This window comes from Pleuronectes platessa, chromosome 23, assembly GCF_947347685.1.
Source record: "Pleuronectes platessa chromosome 23, fPlePla1.1, whole genome shotgun sequence".
Classification (NCBI taxonomy): Eukaryota; Metazoa; Chordata; class Actinopteri; order Pleuronectiformes; family Pleuronectidae; genus Pleuronectes; species Pleuronectes platessa.
Window position 1 is genome coordinate 10,810,218 of NC_070648.1, and position 27,802 is coordinate 10,838,019.

Here is a 27,802-nt window from a genome sequence, read left to right on the forward strand (position 1 = left end):
ATCCAGTGGCCAGAGAGCCCATCAACAAATCAGGTTGCAGGAGATGACACGTTCACAACATCACAGAAATCTCCGGAGCGTTCAGATGAAGGGTGGTGCAGCAGGCAGAGGCAGGAGGCAACATGAATTCTGCTGTGGAGATCTATAGTTTTTCTTTACATTACATCAACACCTGCGTCGACTCTTATCACCGAAAGCTCTCTTGACACCTTTGTTGGTGTCTTCTATACGTGTAAGGCAAGGCCTTTTCATCAGGAGATATTTTTTGATTCCATTTATGAGTCTGTTGCTCGAGGAGAGTTGGACAGGAAGGGCCTCAACCCAGCAGCAGGACCAGTATCTGCTCCTTTATGCAAGGAGGATTCCAATTGGCTTCAGGGTTTCAAGGAGACAGTTGGGCCTTGTCGGGCAAATGCACTCTACGGAGTGACATTCTAGTTTTGAAATGTTCATTATTCAGACAGCTTTATTAGAGAGTCAAATATGACTTCATTACTCTAGTCTGCGGTTGGAGGAATTCATTTTACAGTCCACTACTACAATGACAAAGTCGCTACCTTCTCAAAAAAAGACCAACTGCATCAAAACATTAACAAGCACCAACAAAAACATAACAGAAATAAATAACTCAGCTGCTTTTTACAGACAACTCCGCTGGCTTAACACACTTGTCACATTAATCATATAATCGTAGTTGTGTTTGGGTATTGTGATATAGGGAATGAAACAGGAAGCTTGAGGTCCTGCAATGTGAGATTCCAGAAATGATGTAGTTCAGAAATGCTGTCGTTAGCGGACCAATCACAGCCAAGGTCTATCCCTAGGCTCTCCAAACAAAACAAGAAATTCATTCAATGAGATGCTTCACCAATGCATGATGCAGTCTTAAATACTCAATATGTGCAACATTTCTTTTTTAATCATGCCACTACTTCATGAAATTTTATAACTTTACAGCATGCCAGTGTAAATTTAATCTGTAAGACCCACCATAATCTATTCATAATTCTGGTTATATGTGTGATGTATCTATTCATATCAACAAGATAGTAGAACATATTCAAGGATGTAGCTTTTGACTGATTACCGGGCCATTTATATTTAAATACTTTATATTTACATCAGGAGCGGCTCCTCTCTACAGAGGCCACCATGTTTTTACAGTAGCCCAGACCGGACAAACTAAACACTGTTTTAGAGTTTTTTATAACAACTGAATTTACCACAGGTTCTCTTTTATGTTTGGAAAGTAGGGGTGAGGTGAGGGGTGTTCAGCTAAAGCATGGAACTGCACCATTAGATATCACTAAAGCTTACACGCTGAAACTTTAAGTTAACATGAATGCACCAAAGGTCAACTTCTAACAAAGACGTTAGTTGCATATTAACTCCATCCAGTGGCCAGAGAGCCCATCAACAAATCAGGTTGCAGGAGATGACACGTTCACAACATCACAGAAATCTCCGGAGCGTTCAGATGAAGGGTGGTGCAGCAGGCAGAGGCAGGAGGCAACATGAATTCTGCTGTGGAGATCTATAGTTTTTCTTTACATTACATCAACACCTGCGTCGACTCTTATCACCGAAAGCTCTCTTGACACCTTTGTTGGTGTCTTCTATATGTGTAAGGCAAGGCCTTTTCATCAGGAGATATTTTTTGATTCCATTTATGAGTCTGTTGCTCGAGGAGAGTTGGACAGGAAGGGCCTCAACCCAGCAGCAGGACCAGTATCTGCTCCTTTATGCAAGGAGGATTCCAATTGGCTTCAGGGTTTCAAGGAGACAGTTGGGCCTTGTCGGGCAAATGCACTCTACGGAGTGACATTCTAGTTTTGAAATGTTCATTATTCAGACAGCTTTATTAGAGAGTCAAATATGACTTCATTACTCTAGTCTGCGGTTGGAGGAATTCATTTTACAGTCCACTACTACAATGACAAAGTCGCTACCTTCTCAAAAAAAGACCAACTGCATCAAAACATTAACAAGCACCAACAAAAACATAACAGAAATAAATAACTCAGCTGCTTTTTACAGACAACTCCGCTGGCTTAACACACTTGTCACATTAATCATATAATCGTAGTTGTGTTTGGGTATTGTGATATAGGGAATGAAACAGGAAGCTTGAGGTCCTGCAATGTGAGATTCCAGAAATGATGTAGTTCAGAAATGCTGTCGTTAGCGGACCAATCACAGCCAAGGTCTATCCCTAGGCTCTCCAAACAAAACAAGAAATTCATTCAATGAGATGCTTCACCAATGCATGATGCAGTCTTAAATACTCAATATGTGCAACATTTCTTTTTTAATCATGCCACTACTTCATGAAATTATTATAACTTTACAGCATGCCAGTGTACATTTAAACTGTAAGACCCACCATAATAAAGTTATAATTCTGGTTATATGTGTGATGTATCTATTACTATCAACACTAGAGTAGAACATATTCAACGATGTAGCTTTTGACTGATCACAATGATAAATACAGATCTATGATAATTTATGAGTAATTTTCTTAGATGACTAATTTCACACTAAAATAAGTCAAAGGACAAACAAACAGTACAGGAAACACATAGCTGCATAGCACGAGCTATCCATTTGTCTGTTTACCTTGCAATTACTAAAGGAAATTTATTTAATTTTCATTGTGCAATGCTCTGGCAGTCTCGTGTTTTTTGTGGTTATAAATAATGCACTTCACAGTGTTCACCATAAGTCCAAGTGACCTACGCCAGATGTAATGCAATTCCCTACACATTACCCATACCTATATATCACATTCACAAGAATGGGAAGTCACACATTGACATATTAAGCTAAAACAATTGGACGGATGGATGTACTGATGGATTCAAAACATAACGCCTCCGTAGCTATATACATTAATATAACAATCTTTAATTTGTTATTTTTAATGTAATAATATATCATTTATAGATACTTTAGTATTGACTTATAAGGTACTCTAGTACAGGGGTTCCCAAACCATTATTAAATTATAGAACGACAATAAAAAAAACTGTTGACATTTAACTGCTATTTTTACCTGTTACATAAAAGGAAAACACCAAACTCTCATGAAGAGGAGAACAAAATATATATGTAGGCCTACTTTGAAATAAATGAAACACAGAACTATGCTTTTTTTCTCATCTCCAGCGGGGTACTTTTCAGCAGATGCGTTGTGCTTGCTCTGGAAATGTCTTTCAACATTACATTTTTGTTTGTTTGCTAATTCCTCGCCATATATCAAGCATACAGGTAAACCTGCATCTTTGGAAGTGAAAGCAAATGAATGTCCACGCAGAAATAAACTCTCTATTTTCCTCCCAGACTTTTCTTTTTTTGGATTCATCCATGGTTAGTTTACCGAGGCCGGGGGTCGGACACTATCAATTAACAACCTGCAGGGAAGAGCGCCGGGCCATAATAGGATGTGACGCATATTTAGTTGACGAAATATTAAAACAAAAATCAAGGAGCTTCGGCTCTTAACAATCCTCCAAATATCTTATTCTTAAATAAAATAGCTTAAGATATTGGTATAATATGCATAGACAATCATGTTTATTTTTAGATAATGCCTAAATTCAGACTAATGTCAGGTCAGACTGGAGGCGGACACAGAAGCTGAAGCTCGGTTAAAACAAAATGTAGCTTCTGCTCTGATCAAGAAGCTGCGGCGCTGATCTCTGAGCAGCTGTGACCAGAGAAAGTCTGAACGTACGTTCACTCACGTTCATCATATGAAAACTGATTCGTTAAGTTCACCGTTCGCGAAAAATATGCGCAACATTCACAGCACTGTACAGGGAGCCATTGCAGAGGGGCTGAAGAGCCGCAGGTTGCTGACCCCTGGTCTATGCAAACACGGGCATTAATACAACACAAAAGAACAACAGCCTTACAGCCATGATATTATTTTATAGTAATTTAAGAAATAGAATATAACCAGAATACAGGGAAACTACCTGTATAAACAGCAGGGATGAGTGAGCATATACTGTAAGTATAAAAAAATGAGCAGGTGATGTCTGTGCACGTCTGTGTGCATAACGAGCAACACACACCTTATTGATACCATGTGCAAAAACTTTAGGGTTATTTATTTTAGCCTTAACATTACTTTCATTTATTAAACTCACTAATGAGATAGGTGGGCAATATGCATGGAGCAGAGCAAGACCTTTTTTCGGCTTTCTTTTGGAGACGGCGACTCAGAGATCATTCTCCACGTTTAGCTGCGCTCCTTATTTATTCCTTAGGTACGTCAGGGCTGAGAAAAGTCTTCTTTTAGTATTGTAAAATGTCCTCACCTGTGCACGTCCACTCTGGAGCGCGGAGCAAAACAGCATTACGTTTTCCGTCAAAACTGTATCTGATGAAAACAAGCAGCTGGGCAGACTTAAATATATCTGTGTATTCCTCTAACTGTAAAGCATTTTACCTTTCTTAACTCTATCTACCAGCTGGCACATTATGTCCTGGGCCATGTCGGTGGTGCACCGGGCAATAGTCCCGTTAGACAGCAGCACTGATTCCAGATCACAGGCTTATAATTTATCCCCATGCATGGCGAGATTTATAGCTACAGCAGCGGGTTTAATTAACGTTTCGCCGATTGTGTCTGGCTTTTTTGCCTGTGCAATTAAATATGCTACCTCATATGATGCCCTTAGAGCTGCGGCTGGGATTGTCTGTTTAGTAAGGACTTTCTTTTGGCCTGGCAACTCGTTCCGCTAATCCGTGTCGTAATAACTTCATGGGTCAACAAGGAAAAAGAAAAAAAACTGATGGAAATGTTTTAATTGATTGGTTTTATTCTAATTTCAACTCATATTTATGTATATATTGTCAATCATCTTTTTTACTTAAAATATATTTTAATAAAAAAAAAAACCTGCTCTAGTAAAAGGGTGTAAATCTTTTTTCAGATCAAGATATATACATACTCACTTATTTAACACATATCATCCAAACCTCCCTAATGCTAAGGGGAATGATCCGAATACCACTGGCCATGGTAATTATGGTTTAATAATCATTGTTTTCATGCCCACAGAGACACAACTGCAGATCCTGTTGGAGGATCTGGGCTTGAAGCAGCACTACACAGAGAAGCTGACACTGAGCGAAATACTTCAGATTGACCTGAAGGCCATCACTGATGAACCTGCCAAGTCCCACTCAGATCTTCCATGGTATTTCTTAAAGAAGCTAATGATGGTTAATGTGACGGCGAGAAATTTACAATCAGAATGTGAATCATCCAAAGACGGAGCAACAGAAACAACTGAATTTGACTTCAGTAATCTGTGCGACATTACAGATTCAGATGACATGGTAAACCCCCTTGACGTAATCACTGCTCTCTTCCTGTGTTCTGATGGGTTTGTGCAACAGGAAATGGCCCTCAAAATGTCCATGTGTCAGTTTTCTGTGCCTCTCCTGCTTCCAGGTTGTGACACAGATCAGTGCAAACTCATGCTTTGGGCCATGAGAGACATTGTTAAAACCTACAGACCTCAGTCACTTGTACAATCCAAGGGTTTTATTGAAGAAAGAATTGTTCTCTCTGAAATTCCAATGATATCTTTTGTGAGACTGGGGGAATGTTCCATGTCCAAGTCAGAGATTCTCAATAAGCTTTTGAGCAATGATTGTTTTGTTCACCATGATATGGAGTGTGCTGACTCCCAAAGAAGAATATCCAATGGACTGACTGAAATAACTTGGTACCTTCCTTCTGGCAAAGAAAACATTGATATTTTCAGTGAGCCATTAGCTGTAGCTAACCTTCGTGGGGACATTGCTTCATTTGAAACTCAGTTTTCTTTCTTGTGTCAGACATCTGCAGCAGTGTTTGTGTTCTTTGACAATTTGGACCCTGAGTGCAAGCTGCTAACCAACCTTCACCACAAGACACAGATGTTTTTGGTCGGCAACCAACAAAGCAAAAGCTTTAGTATGGATGCTCTCAAAACAGTAGCCACAAAGCTAGGCTTGAGTAAAGACAACATCATTATAAAGACCAAGCACAAAAATTATGCTGACTTTGTCAAAGGTTTTCGGAAAAAAGTCAACGATGTTATTGAGAACACAAAGAAAAACATGTGCATTGAAAAGATGGCTGACATTGCCCATGAATTGGGAATCTTGGTTGATGAAGACTGTCCAGAGTGTCAGACTGCCAAGGAAAATGCAGAAGCCATAACATCAAAAATTCAAAACATCCCTGACTACAAAGCCACTCAGCTTCCCTTGCATGGAGAAATATGGAAGGAATTGACAATATTAGAGAAGGAAGAATTTCGACTGAAAAATCTTGGATCTGAAGACATAGAAACGTACAAAGCAGGGCTTCAGAAAAAGAAAAGAAAACTTCGGAAGGAACAGAGCTCTAAAAACATGTCAGATGCCATGATGTGCTTCATCAGTGCAATATCAAGCCCAGGCATAGAGAGACGTTATTTCCTGAAATGGATGCGAATGAACCTTGATAACCTGTCTCGAGAAAAACTGTCTGGCCTCAGGAAGCAGTACAAAGAAAAATGCAAAGATGCAGAGAACAAAGAGGCCATCAAAGACATTGATAAAGAGCTTTCCAACAGCTCACTGGGAACTGAACACTTCTTCCGTGAAATGGGTCAGATTTATGAAGCTTCAGTTTCCCTTCCAGAACAAGATCTTTCACGTAAACAACTACAGCATCTGCCCCAAATCTGTGCAGGATTGTTGCTTGATGGATTTCCCCTGGAGCTTGTAGATGGAGATGCATCCAACATACCTCTCACATGGGTGAAAGATGTTCTCTCCCAGCTCAATGAACTGGTGTCTCCAAAGAACAAGATACTGGTCGTCACGGTTCTTGGAGTTCAGAGCACAGGAAAGTCCACTCTTCTTAACACCATGTTTGGAGTGCAGTTTGCAGTCAGCAGTGGCCGATGTACTCGAGGTGCTTTTATATTGCTCGTCAGAATCAATGAAGATGCCAAAGAAGTCCTCAACTGTGACTTCATGGTCATCATTGACACTGAGGGCTTAAAGTCAGCAGAGCTCGCACAACTTGATGATAGCCATGAGCATGACAATGAGCTTGCAACACTTGTTGTGGGGCTGAGTGACATCACCATTATCAATATTGCAATGGAGAATTCAACACAAATGAAGGACATCCTACAAATAGTTGTGCATGCGTTTCTCAGGATGAAAGAGGTGGGCAAAAAGCCTAAATGTCAGTTTGTTCACCAGAATGTGTCAGATGTTTCAGCCAATGAGAATACCCTTAGAGAGAGGCATCTGCTCTTGGATCAGTTAAACGAGATGACTGAGGCAGCAGCAAAAATGGAGAAGAAAGAAAAGAACAAGTGCTTCACTGATGTCATGGAGTACAACCCAGAAACTGGGAACTGGTACATTCCTGGACTCTGGAATGGTAACCCACCAATGGCACCAGTCAATGCAGGGTACAGTGAAGCTGTATATCAGTTCAAGAAAAACATCACACAGATACTAGGAAACTGTGAGTCCTCTGCTAATGACATCTTGAAGTTTAAAGAGTGGATGTCAAGCCTGTGGAAGGCAGTGAAGCATGAAAACTTCATCTTCAGCTTCAGAAACAGTCTAGTGGCTGATGCATACATGAAGCTATGCACAGAATCCAACAATTGGGAATGGGACTTCAAAGAATCCATATACAAGTGGATAACAAATGCCGAAACAACCATCTCAAATTTAGGAACGCCTGCTTCCAAATCTAAAATAGTTGACCTGAAAGAACTCATCTTGAGTTTGAAAAGTGAGGTCTCCACAAAGCTGACGAAATTGGAGGAAGAGCTTCTTGAAAAACTGAAAAACTATTTCGAGCAAAAAGACGGCCATGTCCATCTCGTAGAAAGATACAAAGAGGACTTTGCAAACAATGCAAAGAGTCTTCGAAGAGACATGCAGAACTCTGTGTATAGTCAACTCACAGCAGCAGCAGAAATCAAACAGGGACAGACAGAACTTCAAAAAATCAAGGAAAATCACACAAAAGAAATTGAAAGAGCAGTGTGTGCACTGATCGATGAATGTCGCAAGAAAAACATGCAGATGGGAGATGAAGAACTGAACCAAGAATTTGGCAAGATGTGGAAAGAAACAGTAAAGAAACTGTCTTTTTCCCAACAAAAGCCAAAAAATGTCTTCACCAGTGTCTCCCACTACTTAAGAATAAATCTCTCGCCCAAAGGAAGTCATGCATGTGAATTGCTGAGTAAAAGACGCCTGCAAGATTGTGGCAAAACGCCTTTCAAATATACAGCCAAAGGACTGGTTGAAAATTTAAAAAAGATAATAAGCAAAGTGACTCCCTTTCAAGATCCCACAATCAGGCTACAGAATATAGCTGACAACATCATAGATGAATGCATTCAATATATGAAGGAAAAAGACAAAACAGAAGAGGATGAAGCAGATGCACATGAAGCAGATGCAAAAAAAACAAAAGACTACTCTGAGGCTTACATCCAGGAGATCCTACGCATGATTGATGAGCGGCTGCAAAAGAAACAGGATGTAACTGTAGGCATTGATTTTGAAGTTTTTCTGAAACAGCACATCTGTGGCATTGCAGCCAGACACTTTCAGAAAATGCACGAAGATTTCCTAAAGGAGAATGACCCTCACTTATGTCTGAACAAAAACAAAGAAATGTTTTTTGATAGTTTTAAAGATGTGTTCAAGCAACGAGACCAGAGCCAGAAGAAGGCAGAAGAATTCACCAAACAATGTTTGAAGCCTGCAGTTGAAAACTTTGTCTACAGTAAACTGGGTCCTGATATCATTCATGAAATGAGGAAACAATCACAGTTCATTGCAAGAGTCTGCTCCCAGTATGAAATTTTACTGGATTTGCTCTCAAAGGACAGCTTTAGGGAGTACGCAAGGTACATTCGATCATATGAGGGATATGTAAAGAAGTGGATACTCGACCAAACAGTGAAACACTTATCAAAAGATTCTAAGATGTTTGAGCTAGTGGATCAGCATCTTGACTCAAGTATCAGCAGCATAAAGGCTGCAATCCACAAGGCCACAAAGAAAACAAGTACTGACTTGAAAACATTCATTAACAACTTCTGTCAGGAACTTGGTGATACACTGGTCATTTCCCAGGATGCACTTGGTGCTTTCATGATCCTGAACAAAGCAAACCAGGAACAGTTTGCTCATTGGTTCACAGAGTTTGTGAATAAAATGGAAAAAATTCTAAAGCAAAAGTTTAAAAAAAGAGGCATCCAGAGTATACTTAAACAGCTTGATGTCAAGCCCCAGAATGAGCTTTTCACACAAGTGATTGGATGTGGTAAACAGTGTCCCTTCTGTGGAGTGGCCTGTGTGTGCGGAGGTGGTAACCATTCTGTGCATGAGGCTTCACTGCATAGGCCAAAGGGTCTGAATGGATGCATGGGGCTACAAACAGAAGAACTAGTCACTGACATATGCTCGTCATCTGTAGTGAGTGACAACCTATTTCGTTGTGATGCTACTAAAGGTGAATATCACTTATTTAAAAATTACAGAGATATTTTCCCAGATTGGAACATTCCTCCAGATGGAAGCTACGAGGCATCAGACTACTGGAAATATGTAATGGCAACGTTCAATGAGGAGTTTGCGGAAGAACATAGTGCAAAGCCTGCTGATATTCCTACAACCTGGAAAGATATCACACGTCTGCAGGCAGAACAGAGTCTCAAAGGGTTATTTAACATCAAATGAGAGACAACAAGCTGTCTGATTAGAGAAGTTTACCTGATTAATACGCTTTGTTGTCACGTGTGACGCAACTTCCACTTGGGATTTCCTCCTGAAAACACCTGCAAATGGATTTTCCTTGGTATGTAACAGCTCAGGACAGCCCGAGGACATTAACAGTTCCCATGTGTCAACACGAATCAGCTTCTTTTTGTTTGTATCTCGACTGAGAAGGACGGGGGGCTTGTGTTGAGTTTAGCATGTTAGCCTGTTGTCTTTCGTAATAAAACACCAACAGGCAGAGTTTATGAGAATGGTGTCTATTGTTCCCAATGTGCTTCAGAGCTTTATATCAATGTATCAATGTTAATGCTAATGGATAAGGGATTTGCTTGCTTGGTTAGCAGTGCATTGTTTTGATTAATGTTTGATTAATGCACCATTTCCACACTTATTGACTTTATATGAACCTATTCATTTTTGTTTTGAGGCTTTTTTGTTTTGCAACACCAGTTGCTAGCCTGGTTCAAGCACCAGCTGAGAGTGTGTTTAAGTAGTAAAGGTGCGTCTGTTGATATTCACACCATTTAGTTTTAGTTCAAGTTAATTCACTCTAATATGTTGTTTGAAGCACTACTGTGTAACTGTACTGACTTTAGTAGTGATGATATGAACATCGAATACATCAAAATGGTGATTTAAAAACGATTGTTAACAGATGTGTTACAGTTAAAGAGTGATCATTCATTGACACTGCTAAAATGTCAATTAATTTTTTTATAACATACCGAAATGTCAAATGAATAAATAGTTAATATCACTGTGACTGCTGTATGTTGTTAGTCATATGGATGTACTGTACAGAATGAGATGTTCCCAAAGACGTCAGTGAGGTCTCATGTTGGAAACAGAGGGAGAATAGAATAACTTACTTAGATCCAGGATATCCCTCATAAAAGTGCACTAAGATTTCCTTCAGGAGAATGACACTTTCACATGTCTGTAAAAACCCTGTTCACTGGGTCCTGATGTCGTCAAATAATAATAAAAAATTAAAAAATTCAGGGTTCAGTGTGTAGAAGCTTGACATCTAGTGGTGAAGTTAAATGTTGTAGCTGAACACCCTCACATCACCGTCCCTTTCCAGACAGGAAAGAGAACCTGTCGAATTAAAAACTCAAAAGGTCTTTAGTTTGTCCAGTGTGGACTACAGTAAAAAAACATGGCGGCCTCCGTAGAGAGGACCTGCTCCTGACATAAATATAAAGTATTTAAATATAAAGGGCCCATTCTAGGGTAAAGAAAACTACAATTCTTAAAACTTGGAATAATTTGTAATAATAATCCAAACAATGGATGTTTGTTGTGTTGATGTGTTGCACTGAACAACACTTTTTTTGAACTTGAGTCTATGTGTTGCACTTGCAGAAATGTTAACAATAATGTTTTTGTGTGAATTCTGTTGCATTTGATACATATTTTTAAATGAATGTGAAAAATATAATGTTTTTTCTCTTGGTTTGTTAATAATCAGATTCATGATAACTTCTTAAATAGCATAGTATATTAATAATTAAGGAAATGCAATGGAATCTATTGAGTTTTTTTCAATAACCAATAACTGTCTGAATAAAGAAACCAAATCAGCAGTCTGGCTATGAATGTCTTTAATGTTTCCCAGATCAGAATCACAGCATACAGTGTATAATAACTTCTAAAGTAAACAGAAATATCATCACCTCATTTATTTATATAGTTTTACTGTACTTTTTTTAATAATCATCTTTTTTTCTTAAACTCCATTATTTAACATTTTCTTCATCTCAAGTCTTGGGTTTCTGAATTCAACAAAGAATTTAAAAAACAAGACAACAGGTGCAACTTGGCAAGCTGAGGATTTATGTGTTTGTGTTTGTGTCATTGTGAGTTGTTTACCATGTGCTTTCGTGCATCACAAGCTCTGGCGATGGGCGAGCCTCAGGGCCGCAGTGAGCTACTTAGGCCCAGCGTGTGTCCACATACATTATACCTTATCCACTATGAAACATCATCGTCTGTCCCTCAACCAATTGGAACACGGGACTCTTTTCTGCTACGTTGCGTCAGTGTAAGAGCAACACAACCTCCACAAACACATTGCAACACAGTGTGTGGAAGGGAGACGCTGGGCGGCAGGTGTGATGGCGTCGCTCGATGAGGATATGAGGCATCTAATGGTATCAAAGCCCTCATGTCTGTCCCACAAGTGATTGAGTGGCAACATGTAAACATTGCTACATGTGAAGTGAGCTGACATTTAACTGACCGCTTCTTTAAAAGTCCTGACCGTGACACTGGCCATTACATTAGTGAGCTGGCAAAAGGCAAAGCTGGCTTCCCTCAGTATTTTAGCCTCTGGATGTCACAGCAGTCACGCAGCACAGATTCATCAGGGGTGGGTGGGTCGTTGGGAAACAAAACGATGCAAAATTATGAGGGGGGGGGGGGGGGGGAGAAGATGAGTTGAGGCTTCGATGATCGCAAACCACATAATTTAGTTACATGTTTAGAATTCAGTAATAGTAATATTAATTGGAAACCAGCTAATGCTAACTAAAGCATCAGGGCCTCTGTCATGGGGTGGGTGGTGGTGGTGGTGGGGGGGGGGGGGGGGTCTGCTACAGTGTCTGATGATGCTACAGAATGCCCACGTCATGATGGGCAATGTGAGAACAAGATAGTGCAAAGAAAATATGACTAAATGAACAGTGATTGGTGGTAAGCAACTTCTAGTCACTAACTTTTATTTTTTATTTTTTGCAAACTGCACCTGTTGTCTTTTTTTGTCATCACAAAATAAGCATTTCATTCATTCACTCAAAAAGAAAAACGAAAAACAAACAAGAAACTTAATATTCACAAATATTTTGTCTGTTTGATTCTTACACTTAAAAATGTACAGTTTGGATCCTCCACCAGATGTTGTGTGTCTCTGTCCTGCCACCCGGTTTGGTTTCTTTTTTCTTTCAGTTTCCTGTTGGGCAGCCCTGTGGTGAATCTGCCGAAATAGCGCCCTCCAGTGTTGCTTTAGAAAATAGACAAAGGAATTGAAACAGACCAATCTGAACAACTGTTTTTTCACCTCCAGTCGTGTTGTTGAAGCCGTGCTGTGGAGAGGTTTTCTTCACAACGCCCCGGGGCGAGTACAAAAGGGTTCACGTGGATCTGATCCCACAGATCCTCCGTCAGACCGATGTGTAGAAAGATGACCATGCCTTTGAACTTCCTCACTTGCTTCCTTCCTCCTCTCCTTTCCTTCTTCCGATATTGATTAACTGATACATTTAAGGCTGAGAGTCTGTATCTCATCTCCTCCCAATGTCTCGTCCCCACGGTGTGCACCTTGCCTTGCGCCACTGTCCGGTCATCTGTTCAAGAGCACTGCCTGTGACACACCCGAGGCAGTTGTCTTGTTGTGCACATTGTGCACAACGAGACATGTGCACTTTATGTACATTTTTCCCATTTACAAAAACTTTTGACAAGAGCAGCCGGGCACTGTATACATCTCTCCCACACCACCCTGTTAGGCAGTAATACCATAGAAAACAAACAAACACAAGACAACACTGTGACTAACTTCTCTCATACTGGGTGGAAGCTATCATTCAGTCCATGTTCAAAGTTGTTAACATGTATATCAGATATTGAATGTTTGGAAACTGGAATTGCAACTTCAGAAGACTATACAAATATATTTTTTAAATAAAATATGCATTTTTATATCTTTCCACTCTTGTGGAATACAAACTCTGTAAGTCATTCTCGTATGAGCATTACTTTTGCCAAACTGGATATAAATGTAAAATATTATATTGTAACTGTTTTCAACAGGACCCCCTTTGTCCTTGAAAAGCAAAGCTGAATCATGGAGCATTTCACACACCTACCTGTGTAAAAAAATCTCTTTATTTATATAATAAAAAAGCAAATCTGTATAATGTCCCTTTTATTATTGCATTTCTCATTACAGTGTAAACCCAATCAAACAAGCATTTATAGTGAAAAATATGAATACAGCATGGTGCTCCTATATAGGGACACACCTTTCCGACAGCCAGAGGAGATGCTTTGGTCAGGGTCCTGAAAACTGTGTGAGTCCAGCACCCTAACATCCTCCTCGTACTGCATGCATCTGAATATTTAAAACCCTTCTAGGAAGTACAGTGGTAGACTCAACAGGAGCTACTGTCGTGTTCTTTTATCCCAAATATGAGAAGAGCCGGTCTCGGTTTGGTTCAACAAGTATTTATTAAGAAGCAATGACTCACACATTCTTTACCCCAAAAAACATTTGGAACCCTAATTTTCACTGTGGTGCAGTTGTCAGATGGTGGGAATTATTAGTGTGTGACACAGACAGCCAGTGTTAAGGAGAGCTAGGTAGATAACATGTGTTTCGCCTGACTCAGATTACAGGTGTGACTCGCTATTCTGGTTTGACCTTCTGTGTGCCTGGGGCGGAAAGAGTTGAAAACCACTGATCTAATCAAATGGCACAGCATGAGTTTGAATGAAAAAAAGTTCACTGTACATGAACAATATTGCTTCAGCCTCACCTGTTATAACGGCACTCGACAGATATGATGGTTGTTGCTGCTCCAACTATGACACTGCCCTAAGAGGTCGAAATAACTGCAGGAAATAGAAAGAGCTCCATACTGGTGCTATGGTGTCTTCCAAGTGTCCGCAAACACTGACAATCAAATTGAGCCCAACGGCTTCATTTACACCAGGTTTTTAGCCTCAACGTCCTCAGATATTCGCCTCTGGAGCTGCGTTCGTCCGTTGTTTACAGTGGACATCTCGGCTATTTGAAATTAAGAATGCATTTTGTGGACTCGAACACTTCACCCACCCCTCCGTCGACATAGTGGTGAGTCGATAATGACATTTTTGGCAGAACTAACCCATGTGTTTAGCCTTTTCCTGAAGATTGCACTGGAGGGACCATCAGGCAGTTGGTTCCAGCGCTGTGCTGCATCGTGACCAGGGGGTCTCAGAGGTCTCACATGCAGGGTTCTGTTGGACTAGCTTGTCTGTTTTGTATTTGGGGAAACAGATCACTCAGTATAGGATTCATGGACAGAGACACTGCCTATTGACCTTATTCTGAATAAGACATTATTTCCATTATAATGTTTACATGAGTTGCTATTAGAATATTCCATTCATATTCCAGTTTACGTGCTACAGCGGAGTCTGAGGATGATGTCGACTAAATGCAACTAAAGTCATAATGTTCCATGTGTTAATTTAGTTTTTGCTTATTCTGAGTATGACCTTATTTGGGTCAAGGTAATTAGACAGTGCTGTTTACATGACAGTGTCTTATTCAGATGATTGGATCAATAAAAAAAGAAAGTGAAAGCTCATAATTTCAGTGATTGACAGAAAAGCAATTCATTACTCAATTAAAAAAAACATAAAATAAAAATATGATGCAGTGATTTTTTTTAAAAACATATATATTTATGTTTTAATGTCGATATTATTGCTACTTTCCAGGTTCATGGTGAGTGGCTTGTGTATTCCAACCAGTTCTTTCTCTTTCTTGCAGTGATTTCGACCTCTTTGTTAGTGTCATAGTTGGAGCAGCAACAACCATCCTATCGGTTGAGTGCCATTATAACAGGTGAGGCTGATGCATTACTGTTTATGTACAGTGGAAACATTCCTTCATTCAAACTCATGCTGTCCCATTTGATTAGATCAGTGGTTTTCAAACTCTTTCCGCCCCAGGCACACAGAAGGTCAAACCAGAATAGCGAGGCACACCTGTTATCTGAGTCAGGCGAAACCCATCTTATCTCCTAGCTCTCCTTGTTTTTTTAGATCTCTTTTGTACTTCCCTTTCATTTTGCTTGAAAATGACGGCAAACTGTGCTTTCAGATTTGAAATGTATATCTGGTCTCATTTGTTTGTTCATGTGCCTGTGCAGCGCCCTGATTTCGGTGAAGGAAACGTGCTGTATAACTACATTTCCTTTCGTAGTTATCCGAGTGCTTAGACTTTGCCTGAGGCGCTCACCGACAGCGCGACCGCCAGAAAGTCGAGGTGGAGCCCGGTGAACTGTAGCAGGACGGCCATGTTCACACAGGCAGTGTGGTTAGCGACCGACGGCTGGAGTCGCATTGTCTCAATCAGTTGCGCAGAGAACTGTGGGAAACACAGTCAGAAGATCTTCAGTCCCATTCATTCATCCCTCCATCCCTCCATCCATCTATGCATCCATTCAGTCATCCCACCCTCAATTCATCGCTACATCCCTCCATCCATTCAGTCACTCATCTATGCATCCATTTATTCCTCCCTCCATTCATCCTCTGTTCTGCAGCACATTATTGCATTGGCTTGTGTGGGGAAGAATGGTGTTTTGTCTACAGCATCAGGAGAAATACTTCACCTATTAAAACTCATCGCGAATTTTGTCTGGAGCCATGATACGAAAAGAAAAAAGTACTTTTTAATTTATTATATCAGTTATTTGTATATATTAAGTTTATCAACACATTCTTTACCCCAAAAAAACTTTGGAACCCTAATTTTCACCATGGTGCAGTTGTCGGCTGGTGGGAATTATTAGTGTGTGACACATCTATGACCTAAAATGACAGCCAGTGTAAAGGAGAGCTAGGAGATAAGATGGGTTTCGCATGACTCAGATTACAGGTGTTACTCGCTATTCTGGTTTGACCTTTTGTGTGCCTTTGGCGGAAAAAGTTTGAAAACCACTGATCTAATCAAATGGGACAGCATGAGTTTGGATGAAGGAAAGTTTCCACTGTACATAAACAATAATGCATCAGCCTCACCTGTTATAATGGCACTCAACAGCTGTGATGGTTGTTGCTGCTCCAACTATGACACTGCCTGAAGAGGTCAAAATCACAGCAGGAAATAGAAAGAGCTGTTTGGAATACACAAGCCACTCACCATGAACCTGGAAAGTAGCAATAATATAGACATTAAAACATAAATATATATTTCTTTAAAAATATAACTGCATCATATTAAAATGTTATGTTTTTTATTTGAGTAATGAATTGTTTTTCTGTCAATCACTATAATTATGAGCTTTCTCTTTTTATTGATCCAATCGTCTGAATAAGACACTAATGTAAACAGCACTGTCTAATTACCTTGGCCCAAATAAGGTCATACTAAGAATAAATTATAACTTAATTAACACATGGAATATTACGACTTTAGTTGCATTATGTCGACATCATCCTCAGACTTCGCTGCAACACGTGAACTGGAATATGAATGGAATGTTCTATTAGCAACTCATGTAAACATTATAATGGGAATAATGTCTTATTCAGAATAAGGTCAATAGGCAGTGTCTCTGTCCATGAATCCAATACTGAGTGATCTGTTTCCCCAAATACAAAACAGACAAGTTAGTCCAACAGAACCCTGCATGTGAGACCTCTGAGACCCGTTGGTCACTATGCAGCACAGCGCTAGATCCAACTGCCTGATGGTCCCTCCATTGCAATCGTCAGGAAAGGGTTAAAAACATTAGTTAGTTCTCCCAAAAATGAAAATTCACTCACTATCGAATCAACACTGACAACGGAGGGGTGGGTGAAGTGTTCGAGTCCATAAAAATCATTCATATTTTCATATTTGTCTTAAAACGGCGCCATCTTCACCATGTTTTTAAACGAGATGTCCACTGTAAACCATGGAAGGAGAGAAGCGAATATCTGAGGACATTTGGGCTAAAAACCTGGTGTAAATGAAGCTGTTGAGTCCAATTTGATTGTCTGCGTTTGCGGATACTTGGAAGACACCACAGGACCTGTATGGAGGAATTTCTATTTCCTGCTGTGATTTTGACCTCTTCAGGCAGTGTAATAGTTAAAGCAGCAACAACCATCACACCTGTTGAGTGCCATTATAACAAGTGAGGCTGATGCAATATTGTTTATGTCAAGTGGAAACTTTCCTTCATTCAAACTCATGCTGTCCCATTTGATTAGATCAGTGGTTTTCAAACTCTTTCCGCCCCAGGCACACAGAAGGTCAAACCAGAATAGCGAGGCACACCTGTTATCTGAGTCAGGCGAAACCCATCTTATCTCCTAGCTCTCCTTGTTTTTTTAAATTTCTTTTGTACTTCCCTTTCATTTTGCTTGAAAATGACGGCAAACTGTGCTTTCAGATTTGAAACGTATATCTGGTCTCAGTTGTTGTTTTTTCCTGTGCCTGTGCAGCACCCTGATTTCGGTGAAGAAAACGTGCTGTATAACTACATTTCCTTTCGTAGTTACCCGAGTGCTTAGACTTTGCCTGAGGCGCTCACCGACAGCGCGACCGCCAGAAAGTGGAGGTGGAGCCCGGTGACCTGCAGCAGGGCGGCCATGTTCACACAGGCAGTGTGGTTAGCGACCGACGGCTGGAGTCGCATTGTCTCAATCAGTTGCGCAGAGAATCGTTGGAAACACAGTCAGAAGAACTTCTGTCCTATTCAGCCATCTATGTATCCATTCATTCATCCCTCCATCTCTCCATCCATTCATTTGTAGTGGTCAAAACGTTTAGGGTGACAGTTGAATGCCAATTCGGTTCACCACATAAATCCAGGATAAACGGGATCGGAGGGTGATGGTTCCAGAGATAGACAATTTGTTCAATTCGTACAAATGATTTAAAAAGACTGATCAAACATTGCAGGATCATGTGCAAAGAATGAGGTACTGGCCTGTACTTGATACAAATAACAGATTAAATAGAGAGAGGTAAAAGGCTCCAGACCCAATTTAACAAAGCAAAAATATCATGCATAAAACAAGCACAGCACACTTTAAGAATCCCAATACTGTAGTGATTGCAACAGGGCATTGTCACTGCAAGCAATATTATACAACGAAATGACAGAAGAGGGCCTCTAGTTTATGGAGCCAATAACTCAACAATATTCAAGTCCTTAAACCCCGATTGCACAGTACCAGTCAACCCTATTGAACATTACACATAGAACAAATAGCAAAATAAAAACAAGGAAACCAGTAATCACACCAATTAGTCAGAAAGAAACTAAATCTAAACAAAGCCAAATAATCTAAATTAAATCTAAATGTGGGAAAAACAGTGACCGTAAGTATTCTGTCTGAAGGCAGCCCTAAACCTACCGCAACAAACAATTTGCGTCCGCACCTGGTGCGCCCACGCTACACTTCCTCACACACACAGGACCGGCAGTGGGGAGAGAGAGAGGGAGAGAGCTACGGTGACCCTAAATAAACTTCGCCGACTCCCCGCAGCCTATAGGCATCGCCGTGCTGTCAGGTAAAGTAGAACATCAGCAGAACTGGGAAAAATAACACTGCTAAAACTATAAAACTTTATTAAGAATTGACCCCATTACACATTCATCTATGCATCCATTCATTCATCCCTCACTGCATTCATTCATCCCTACATCCATCCATTCATCACTCAATGCATTCATTCATTCTTCCCTCCTTCCATCCATCCATTCATTCATTCATTCATCCCTCCCTGCATTCATCCATTCATTCATCTATGCATCCATTCAGTCATCCCTCCTTTCATTCATTCAATTATCCCTCCATCCATTCAGTCACTCATCTATGCATCCATTCATACCACCCTCCATTCATCCTCTGTTCTGCAGCACATTATTGCATTGGCTTGTGTGGTGGAGAGTGACGTTTTTGTCTACGGCATCAGGAGAAATACTTCACCTATAAAAACTTATCTCAAATTTAGTCTGGAGCCTAGATACGAAAAGAAAACAGAGTTTTAAATTTATTATATCAGTTATTTGTATATATTTATTTTCTCAACACATTCTTTACCCCAAAAGACCTTTGGAACCCTAATTTTCACCATGGCGCAGTTGTCGGCTGGTGGGAATTATTAGCGTGTGACACACTTATGACCTTAAATGACAGCCAGTGTAAAGGAGAGCTAGGAGATAAGGTGGGTTTCGCATGACTCAGATTGCAGTAGTGACTCGCTATTCTGGTTTGACCTGTTGTGTGCCTGGGGTGGAAAAAGTTTGAAAACCACTGATCTAATCAAATGGGACAGCATGAGTTTGAATGAAGGAAAGTTTCCACTGTACATAAACAATAATGCATCAGCCTCACCTGTTATAACAGCACTCAACAGGCGTGATGGTTGTTGCTGCTCCAACTATCACACTGCCTGAAGAGGTCAAAATCACAGAAAGAAATAGAAAGAGCTGGTTGGAATACACAAGCCACTCACCATGAACCTGGAAAGTATCAATAATATAGACATTAAAACATAAATATATATTTCTTTAAAAATATAACTGCATCATATTTAAATTTTATGTTTTTTATTTGAGTAATGAATTGTTTTTCTGTCAATCACTATAATTATGAGCTTTCTCTTTTTATTGATCCAAACGTCTGAATAAGACACTAATGTAAACAGCACTGTCTAATTACCTTGGCCCAAATAAGGTCATACTAAGAATAAGCTATAACTAAATGAACACATGGAACATCATGACTTTAGTTGCATTATGTCGACATCATCCTCAGACTTCGCTGCAACACGTGAACTGGAATATGAATGGAATGTTCTATTAGCAACTCATGTCAACATTATATTGGGAATAATGTCTTATTCAGAATAAGGTCAATAGGCAGTATCACTGTCCATGAATCCAATACTGAGTGATCTGTTTCCCCAAATACAAAACAGACAAGTTAGTCCAACAGAACCCTGCATGTGAGACCTCTGAGACCCGTTGGTCACTATGCAGCACAGCGCTAGAACCAACTGCCTGATGGTCCCTCCAATGCAATCGTCAGGAAAGGGTTAAAAACATTAGTTAGTTCTCCCAAAAATGAAAATTCATCACTATCGAATCAACACTATGCCAAGGAGGGGTGGGTGAAGTGTCCAAGTCCATAACCATCATTCATATTTTCAAATTTGTCTAAAAACGGCGCCATCTTCACCATGTTTTTAGCCGAGATGTCCACTGTAATCCTGTAATCTGAGTCAAGCGAAACCCATATTATCTCCGAGCTCTCCTTGTTTTTTTAAATTTCTTTTGTACTTCCCTTTCATTTTGCTTGAAAATTATGGCAAACTGTGTTTTCGGATTTGAAATGTATATCTGGACTCAGTTTTAGTTTTTTCATGTGCCTGTGCAGCGCCCTGATTTCGGTGAAAGAAACGTGCTGTATAACTACATTTCCTTTCATAGTTATCCGAGTGCTTAGACTTTGCCTGAGGCGCTCACAGACAGCGCGACCGCCAGAAAGTCGAGGTGGAGCCCGGTGAACTGCAGCAGGACGGCCATGTTCACACAGGCAGCGTGGTTAGCGACAGGCGGCTGGAGTCGCATTGTCACAATCAGTTGCGCAGAGAACTGTGGGAAACACCGTCAGAAGTACAAATTCATCCCTCCCTCCCTTCCTCCATCCATCCATCCATCCAACGCCCCATGTACTACCTGAGAGGGAGTGCTTTACATTCCTAATCTTTCACATGCACTCACAATCAATGTCTTTGATCAAAGTGCTCTCCCAAGAGTTGCACTTTTTACCCCTTCCATTGCATGTCCATACATAAGCAAAGCTGACATTCAAACCTATTAATGAATCCAGTTAATAGGTTTGAATGTCTTAAATGTATTGATGGTAAAGATGAGTTGCATGATACTGCAACATGTAGCCTTTCTTCATTTTAACAGTTGAATTTCATGAGAAGAAGTTTCGTAGCTTGTTGTTTTCTTCAATTCCACCACATCTTCATGATTGTCCCAGTCTCAGTCTATTCATGACAACTTTACAGTTCATTTTGATTGTGTGGGAAACATGTAATAAATATAGTAAATATTGTTTCCAAGGGCTTCAACATAGATTAAAAAAAATAGGCAATTCACTCAGCTTCCTGTGTGTGGCAATATTTAAATTTACTGCAAACCGTCCCTTTCTAGGAAACCATGTGACGGTGTCAAACTCAAAGTGAAAGTGACATATTGCATAAAAGGAGTCTTCTGCAGCACATTATTGCATTGGCTCGTGTGGTGGAGAGAGGTGTTTTTTTTACGGCATCAGCAGAAATACTTCACCTGCAAATCCTGCGTAACGGCGAAAGAAAATCCTGGACAAAAGAATTCAGTCGTGCCATGGGTGAATATCCTTCAAAGGTAGGTTTCTTATGACACAGTTTGGTCTTTATATTGTTTAGTCAGTGATTTATCTAATATATGCCTGATGGGAGGACCTGCATAATTACACCAATAACATAACTTAGTTAGGAATTATTGAAAAAAACCTTAGTTTTATTTCTTTTTGAGAGAATCATTGATGTGATGTGAGAGGGGTACAAACACGTTTTTTTTTTTTTTAACTTCTTTTTATTTCCTTTATCAAAAACAGTCATACAGTACATCACATCCAGTCATTTTTAACGTGAAATTAGGTGCCACTAGTCTAAGCCTAGTGGGGTTAACTGTCCATGGCCCAAGCCTTCAGGATCCAGGTATATCAAGTTTACACATAAATATTGTCCACACACACAGAACATCTCACATGACATTGCATTAAGACAATATTCCAAATGAGAATGGCCTGCAGGTGTCCATTGCTTAAAGGAAAAAACTAAGGGAAAAGAAAAGAAATATGTCTTTATATTCTGCTCATATCAGATGGAAGTGTAGAGCAGTGGGGGACCAGTTGTTTTTGAATACCTCGGTTTTCAGTTCTAATAGAGCAGTAAAGTGTTCCATCCTGTACATATCTTGAATTCTGTTCCTCCATTGGGTGATTGTGGGGGGCTGAGGCTTCAGCCAGGAGGCTGTTATTCCTTTATTTGCTATTAAAAGAAGGGCTCTCAGAAGTTTTGTCTGGCTGTTTTCCTCAAGGTTATCAGGCAGTATCCCTAAAATAAAATGTATCGATTCTAGCGGTATGTCTATAAATAACCATGTTTTTATTTCCCTTTGTAATTTTTGCCAGTATTCTGATAATTTTGGACAGTCCCAGAATATATGTGTGTGATCTCCCACCTTGCCACAAGAATCTCATTTTAATCTTCCATCCAAATTCCCTCCAGTTAGGACTATTGATTACTCTGTGACCCTGCTCGCATGATTTTTCCCATTGTTCATCAGAAATTATTATGTTCATCTCTAGTTCCCATTTTTCTTTAATATCCAAATTATTCTCCTTTAGTTCTTCCTGCAGTATCCTGTATAAATGTGATATGAACTTTACTTTCACTGTTCCTTCAATTGCCAATATGAAGAAGTGTTCCATTTTGGATGGTGGTGAGCAGAGCTTTTCCCATTCTTGATGTGTATGTAAATAGTGTCTTATTTGTAAATATCTGTAGGAGTCTTGGTTTGATAACTCATATTTCTCTTTAAGCTGTTCAAATGACTTCAATAGACCTCCCTCGAACAACTGGTCCAGTACCACTAAACCCATCTCCCTCCATCTTTCAAAAGACCTGTCCAGTCTAGCAGGAATACATTCTGAGTTGCTTGCTATTCTCATAGCTCTGGATATAGTCTTGGGGAGTTTCAATTTTGTCCTCACAACTGACCATATTTTTAAAGTATTTTTAACCCATATATTAGTAATCTTATTCTTCCCAAGGTGGTCTAAATTCAGGAATGGGAATGAGTCTAGTGGTGTGTCTGGGCATTCACTTTGTTCCATTCCTACCCATATAGTGTCTGTTTCTTGGGATACCCAGGCAACCATTGCTCGTAATTGGGCTGCCCAATAGTATTTTTTCAGGTCAGGCATGTTCAGGCCTCCGTTGTCTTCAGGACATAGTAGTCTTCTAAGTTTAAGTCTGGGTGGTTTGCTTTGCCATATAAATTTGGAAAACATTTTGTCCAGTGCAGTAAAAGTGGTCGCAGGAACATATATAGGTAGTGATTGAAAAAGAAAGAGCAATCTTGGCAGAACGTTCAATCTTATCGCTTCTACTTAACTATCAAAGAGAGTGGTAGGATTTCCCATCTGCTTTCATGTGGCCCATCACTTTGCCATAGTTGACCTTGAACGGTTTTGATAGATCTGTTGTAATGATAATTCCCAGGTATCTAAATCCCTGTGACCAGTGAGCATTAAGCCTTCCTGTTAGTTGTATAGGCCATTGTCCAACTAACATCATTGCCTATGATTTTGATTGGTTGATCTGATAGCCAGAGAGCTCTCCATACTCTTTTAAAGTGTCCATCAACGCAGGAACAGATTTTACTGGATAACTTATGTCGGTCAGGATATAATCTGCATAAAGAGATATCTTTTGTTCTCTATTCCCCATGTCCTTTATACCATTTATTTCCTTATTCTGTCTTATTGCTGCTGCCAAGTGTTCAATATTTATTTGAAAGAGCAAGGGATTGAGGCAGCCTCCCTGTCTCACACCCCTCTGCAGATCGAAGAACTCAGAACAGCATCCGTTCACTCTAACACGTGACTTTGGGTTTTAGTATATGACCCTGACCCAGTTTACAAACTCTGGGTGAAATCCCATTGCAGATAGTGTTTTGTACAAGAATTCCAAGTTCACTGTATCAAATGCTTTCGGTGCGTCAAAACTTATGTTGTGCAATAGTAGTAGTAGATTTGACATTGGCTAATTATTAATAATCATGAAATGATTATTAAAATAAAAATTATTCATTAAAAATAATAAAAAATTATAAAGCTATTAATTAAGAATAGTAAAATAATGAATTCGAAAATGATACGGATCAATTAAGAATAGTTAAATAATTAGTGAAAACAATAAAATTATCAATTAAGGATAATACAATCTGTAATTAGTACTTATCGTCACGGGGCACCCCCCTGGTTACAGGGACCAACAAGTCAATTTTTAAAGATCAGTCTCAAGTGATAAAAGTTAAATTAATAATCTCAATATTTAATATTAAAGATTATATAATAAACAATGAAGGGTTTTAAGTTTGAGCACAGGCTATAGTAATCCAGCTGTATTCATATACATATGCACAAATAAACACAGAAATCAAATACTTTAATTACAAAAGGATTTATTAAAGGGAAATAAAGTTAATGTTATTCAATGATTCTTCATTTAACAAATTCCAATATTTCAAAGATGACAACAGCAGCAGCAGCACTTATCACAATTTAGAAACACATGTTATACTGATGGTATCTATGTGTGTGTGTGGTCGTGTGTGTCTGCGGTCGTGTGTGTCTGCCTGTCTGTGTCTTTGTCTATGTGTGTGTAACAAAGAAAAAGGGGAGTGGCAATGACGTAATGACGAGGTCACCACGTGACCTCGTCATTACGCCATAGTCAACCCTAACCCTGGCTGAATTCAAGATGATGTCAAGGCCGGCGCATGCTTCTGCGTTTTCACGGGCCGGCAAGAGCAAGAGCCCTTCCGGGCCCCTTACGTGCTTATGTATCTCTTCTTATGTGCTTACGTGCGTCGCCCAGTTTTTCTAACTAGACGGCAAAGCTACGCGAGCCTCACGCAGCCCGCAAGGGATGTGATTGGTCTGCTAACTATATCCCGTCCGGAGTCACATTTCCGGTTTCATGCCCCGTAATACCGGCAGAAACAACGGAAGATTTAGAAGAACGAATATGGACCAAATAGAACAGCGTTTGGCAGAAGAGATCCGAAGGTATGATCACTTGTATAACACGTCACTGACTGGCGGATTTGTCCGCCAGAAAAAGGCTACGAGGAGCCGCAGTGGCTATGTAAATAAACAATCGACAAAGAAGAAAGAAGGCGTCTCTAAGGTCGTCTTCGACAAAACACGTTACTCCACCTAGTGTTCTGGCGGGGAATTGCTTTTTGACATGCGCAACAGTTTGACAAGCATGAATGACAAACAGTCCTGCGACACAGCTGCGTGAAAAGCCGCCGACGCAATTGCAGAAGCATGCGCCGGCCTTTACGTTCAAGTGATTTCAAAATGGAGGTTTGCGATGCCATAAGGCCGAAGACAAGATGGCGGTCGTTCGCAAGTTACACAAAGGAAATTTTCAGACAGAGATTCTTATCTCGTGGTTCTGGCTCCAAAGGGCGTCGAGATGTATTCAGTCTCTTTTAGTCTAGATTTATCCAGGTAAAATGAAACGTGTGAATGGACATCGGAATGTGTGTAAAAGCAGGTCCAGTGAATAATCGTGGCCACTCAAGCTCGGTGGCGCTGGTTCCTTTGTTGCAGCGGCATCGGCTGGGCCGGAAATAGAGCGAATTCGTCTCGTGGAATTCGTCTCGTGGAATTCGTCTCGTGGAATTCGGCTCTTGGAACTGAATTAAACGTTGTTCGTATTCTTCGACGGAATTCTGCTTCGTCCTTCTTCGAAAGAATGATGCTTTGTCCTTCTGCAGGGATTAACCGCTGTTGCGCAGTTTTGGGGATCGTGGAAAAGAAAGTCTCTGTTCTCGCCCGGCGAGTGAGCTTCCTGTTGCGCGGCCTTTTCAAGTTAAAAACAAAAATAGTCTTTCAAAATAAGCTTCGACTTAAGATAAAAGAAAATGAAAATTAGAACAAACGAATGTTTGTAATGCCGCCTATCGGAGCTAGAACATCTGGAAGACCCGGAGGGGTCCTGGTTGAAGTCTTTAGCAGGGAAAATGGCAGCGATTTCTGATGACCTCAGAGGTTTTATTCTACCTGAGAGGTCCTCCTCCTTGAGGAGTTGGTCATGGGCTATCAGCCAACTGAATTGTCAGGAATCGATCTCAGTGGGCGGGGCTTGGAAAACAGCAGGGGTCCCCAGGACATTTTCACCACCAGGGTGAGACTCTTAGGCCTGCTGGAGAATGTTTTCCCTCCAAAAGTACTCTCAGGTTGGATTCAAATGTTCCACAACCCTTAGTGTTTAACCTCGGCTCCAGTGTCTGGTGGTCAGCCTCTGGGCTCTGGCCCAACACTTATGAGCATTGATGTCTGCTTATTTTTCTTAGCAAAGGTAATAATGTTTAGGGTTCTTCTTATATTATTAGCACCCTGTCTGCTGGGAATGAATCCTGTTTGATCCGGGTTAATCAGCGTTGTAATATGTTTTTGGATTTGGAGCGTATCTAAACACCCTGGTTAAGATCGGCACCACATCATTAATGAAGCATTTATAGAATTCTCCAGAGAATCCATCCACTCCTGGGGATTTATTATTTTTCAATCTTTTTATTGCATCCCTTATTTCTATTTCTGAAATCGGTGTAACCATGTTTAATGATACTTCTTCTGACAATTCGGGAAGGTTTAAGTTAGCTAGGAAGGTTTTGGAATTATCTGTTATTGTTTGTGATTTGGGTTCTTTATACAGATTTTGGTAAAATGGTGCAAATGCATCTACCACCTCTTTGGAATGAGATACTGTTCTTGCCAATGTTGGATGTATTACCTTAGAGACAGTTCGGTCGGCCTGAGCTTTGCAAAGTTGGAAAGCTAGGAGGCGGCTGGCTCTGTTGCCCATCTCATAATATTTCTGTCTGGAGAATCGTAGAGCTCCCTCCGCTTTGTATGATAAAAGCTTATCCAAGGATTTTCTTGCCTCCTTAAGTTTTGTGGCATTAATACATGATCTATTATTCTTGTGTTGTATTTCTAAGAGCTTTATTTTGTTTTCTAGGCTCAACTGTTCCTCTAGTCGCTTTCTCTTCAGTTGTGATGATATCTGTATGATGTTCCCTCTTATAACTGCTTTTGCTCCCTCCCATAAAATTGACGGGTTAACTTCTCCGTTATCATTTATCTCAAAGTATTCTTTTAATTGTTGTCTCAAATCCTCCACTATTTCTGTGTTGTTCAGTAGAGATAAATTCAACCTCCAGTATCTGAAGAAAGAGCACATGCCCAAATCTATTTTCAATATGATTGGGGCATGATCAATCAGGGTTATAGGTTCAATGTGACATTCTATTACTTTATACATGTATTGTTGAGGAAGACAGAAGAAGTCAATCCTTGAATAACTGTTGTGTACATTAGAGAAAAAACTGAAATCTTTCCCTTTGGGGTTTTTAGTTCT

General features: G+C 40.1%; 1 protein-coding gene across 3 annotated transcripts in view; it reads left to right on the forward strand.

Annotated features, from left to right (window-relative positions):
- Positions 1 to 11,399, forward strand: part of LOC128429816 (interferon-induced very large GTPase 1) — a 37,810-nt gene extending 26,411 nt beyond the window's left edge. For all 3 annotated transcript variants that reach the window (XM_053415635.1, XM_053415633.1, XM_053415634.1), the window contains one exon: positions 5,072 to 11,399. In XM_053415635.1, coding sequence (XP_053271610.1) covers positions 5,072 to 9,774 — 4,703 coding nt within the window. In that variant the 3' untranslated portion in view covers positions 9,775 to 11,399. The remainder of the gene's footprint in view (positions 1 to 5,071) is intronic.
- Positions 11,400 to 27,802: the final 16,403 nt, after the last annotated feature.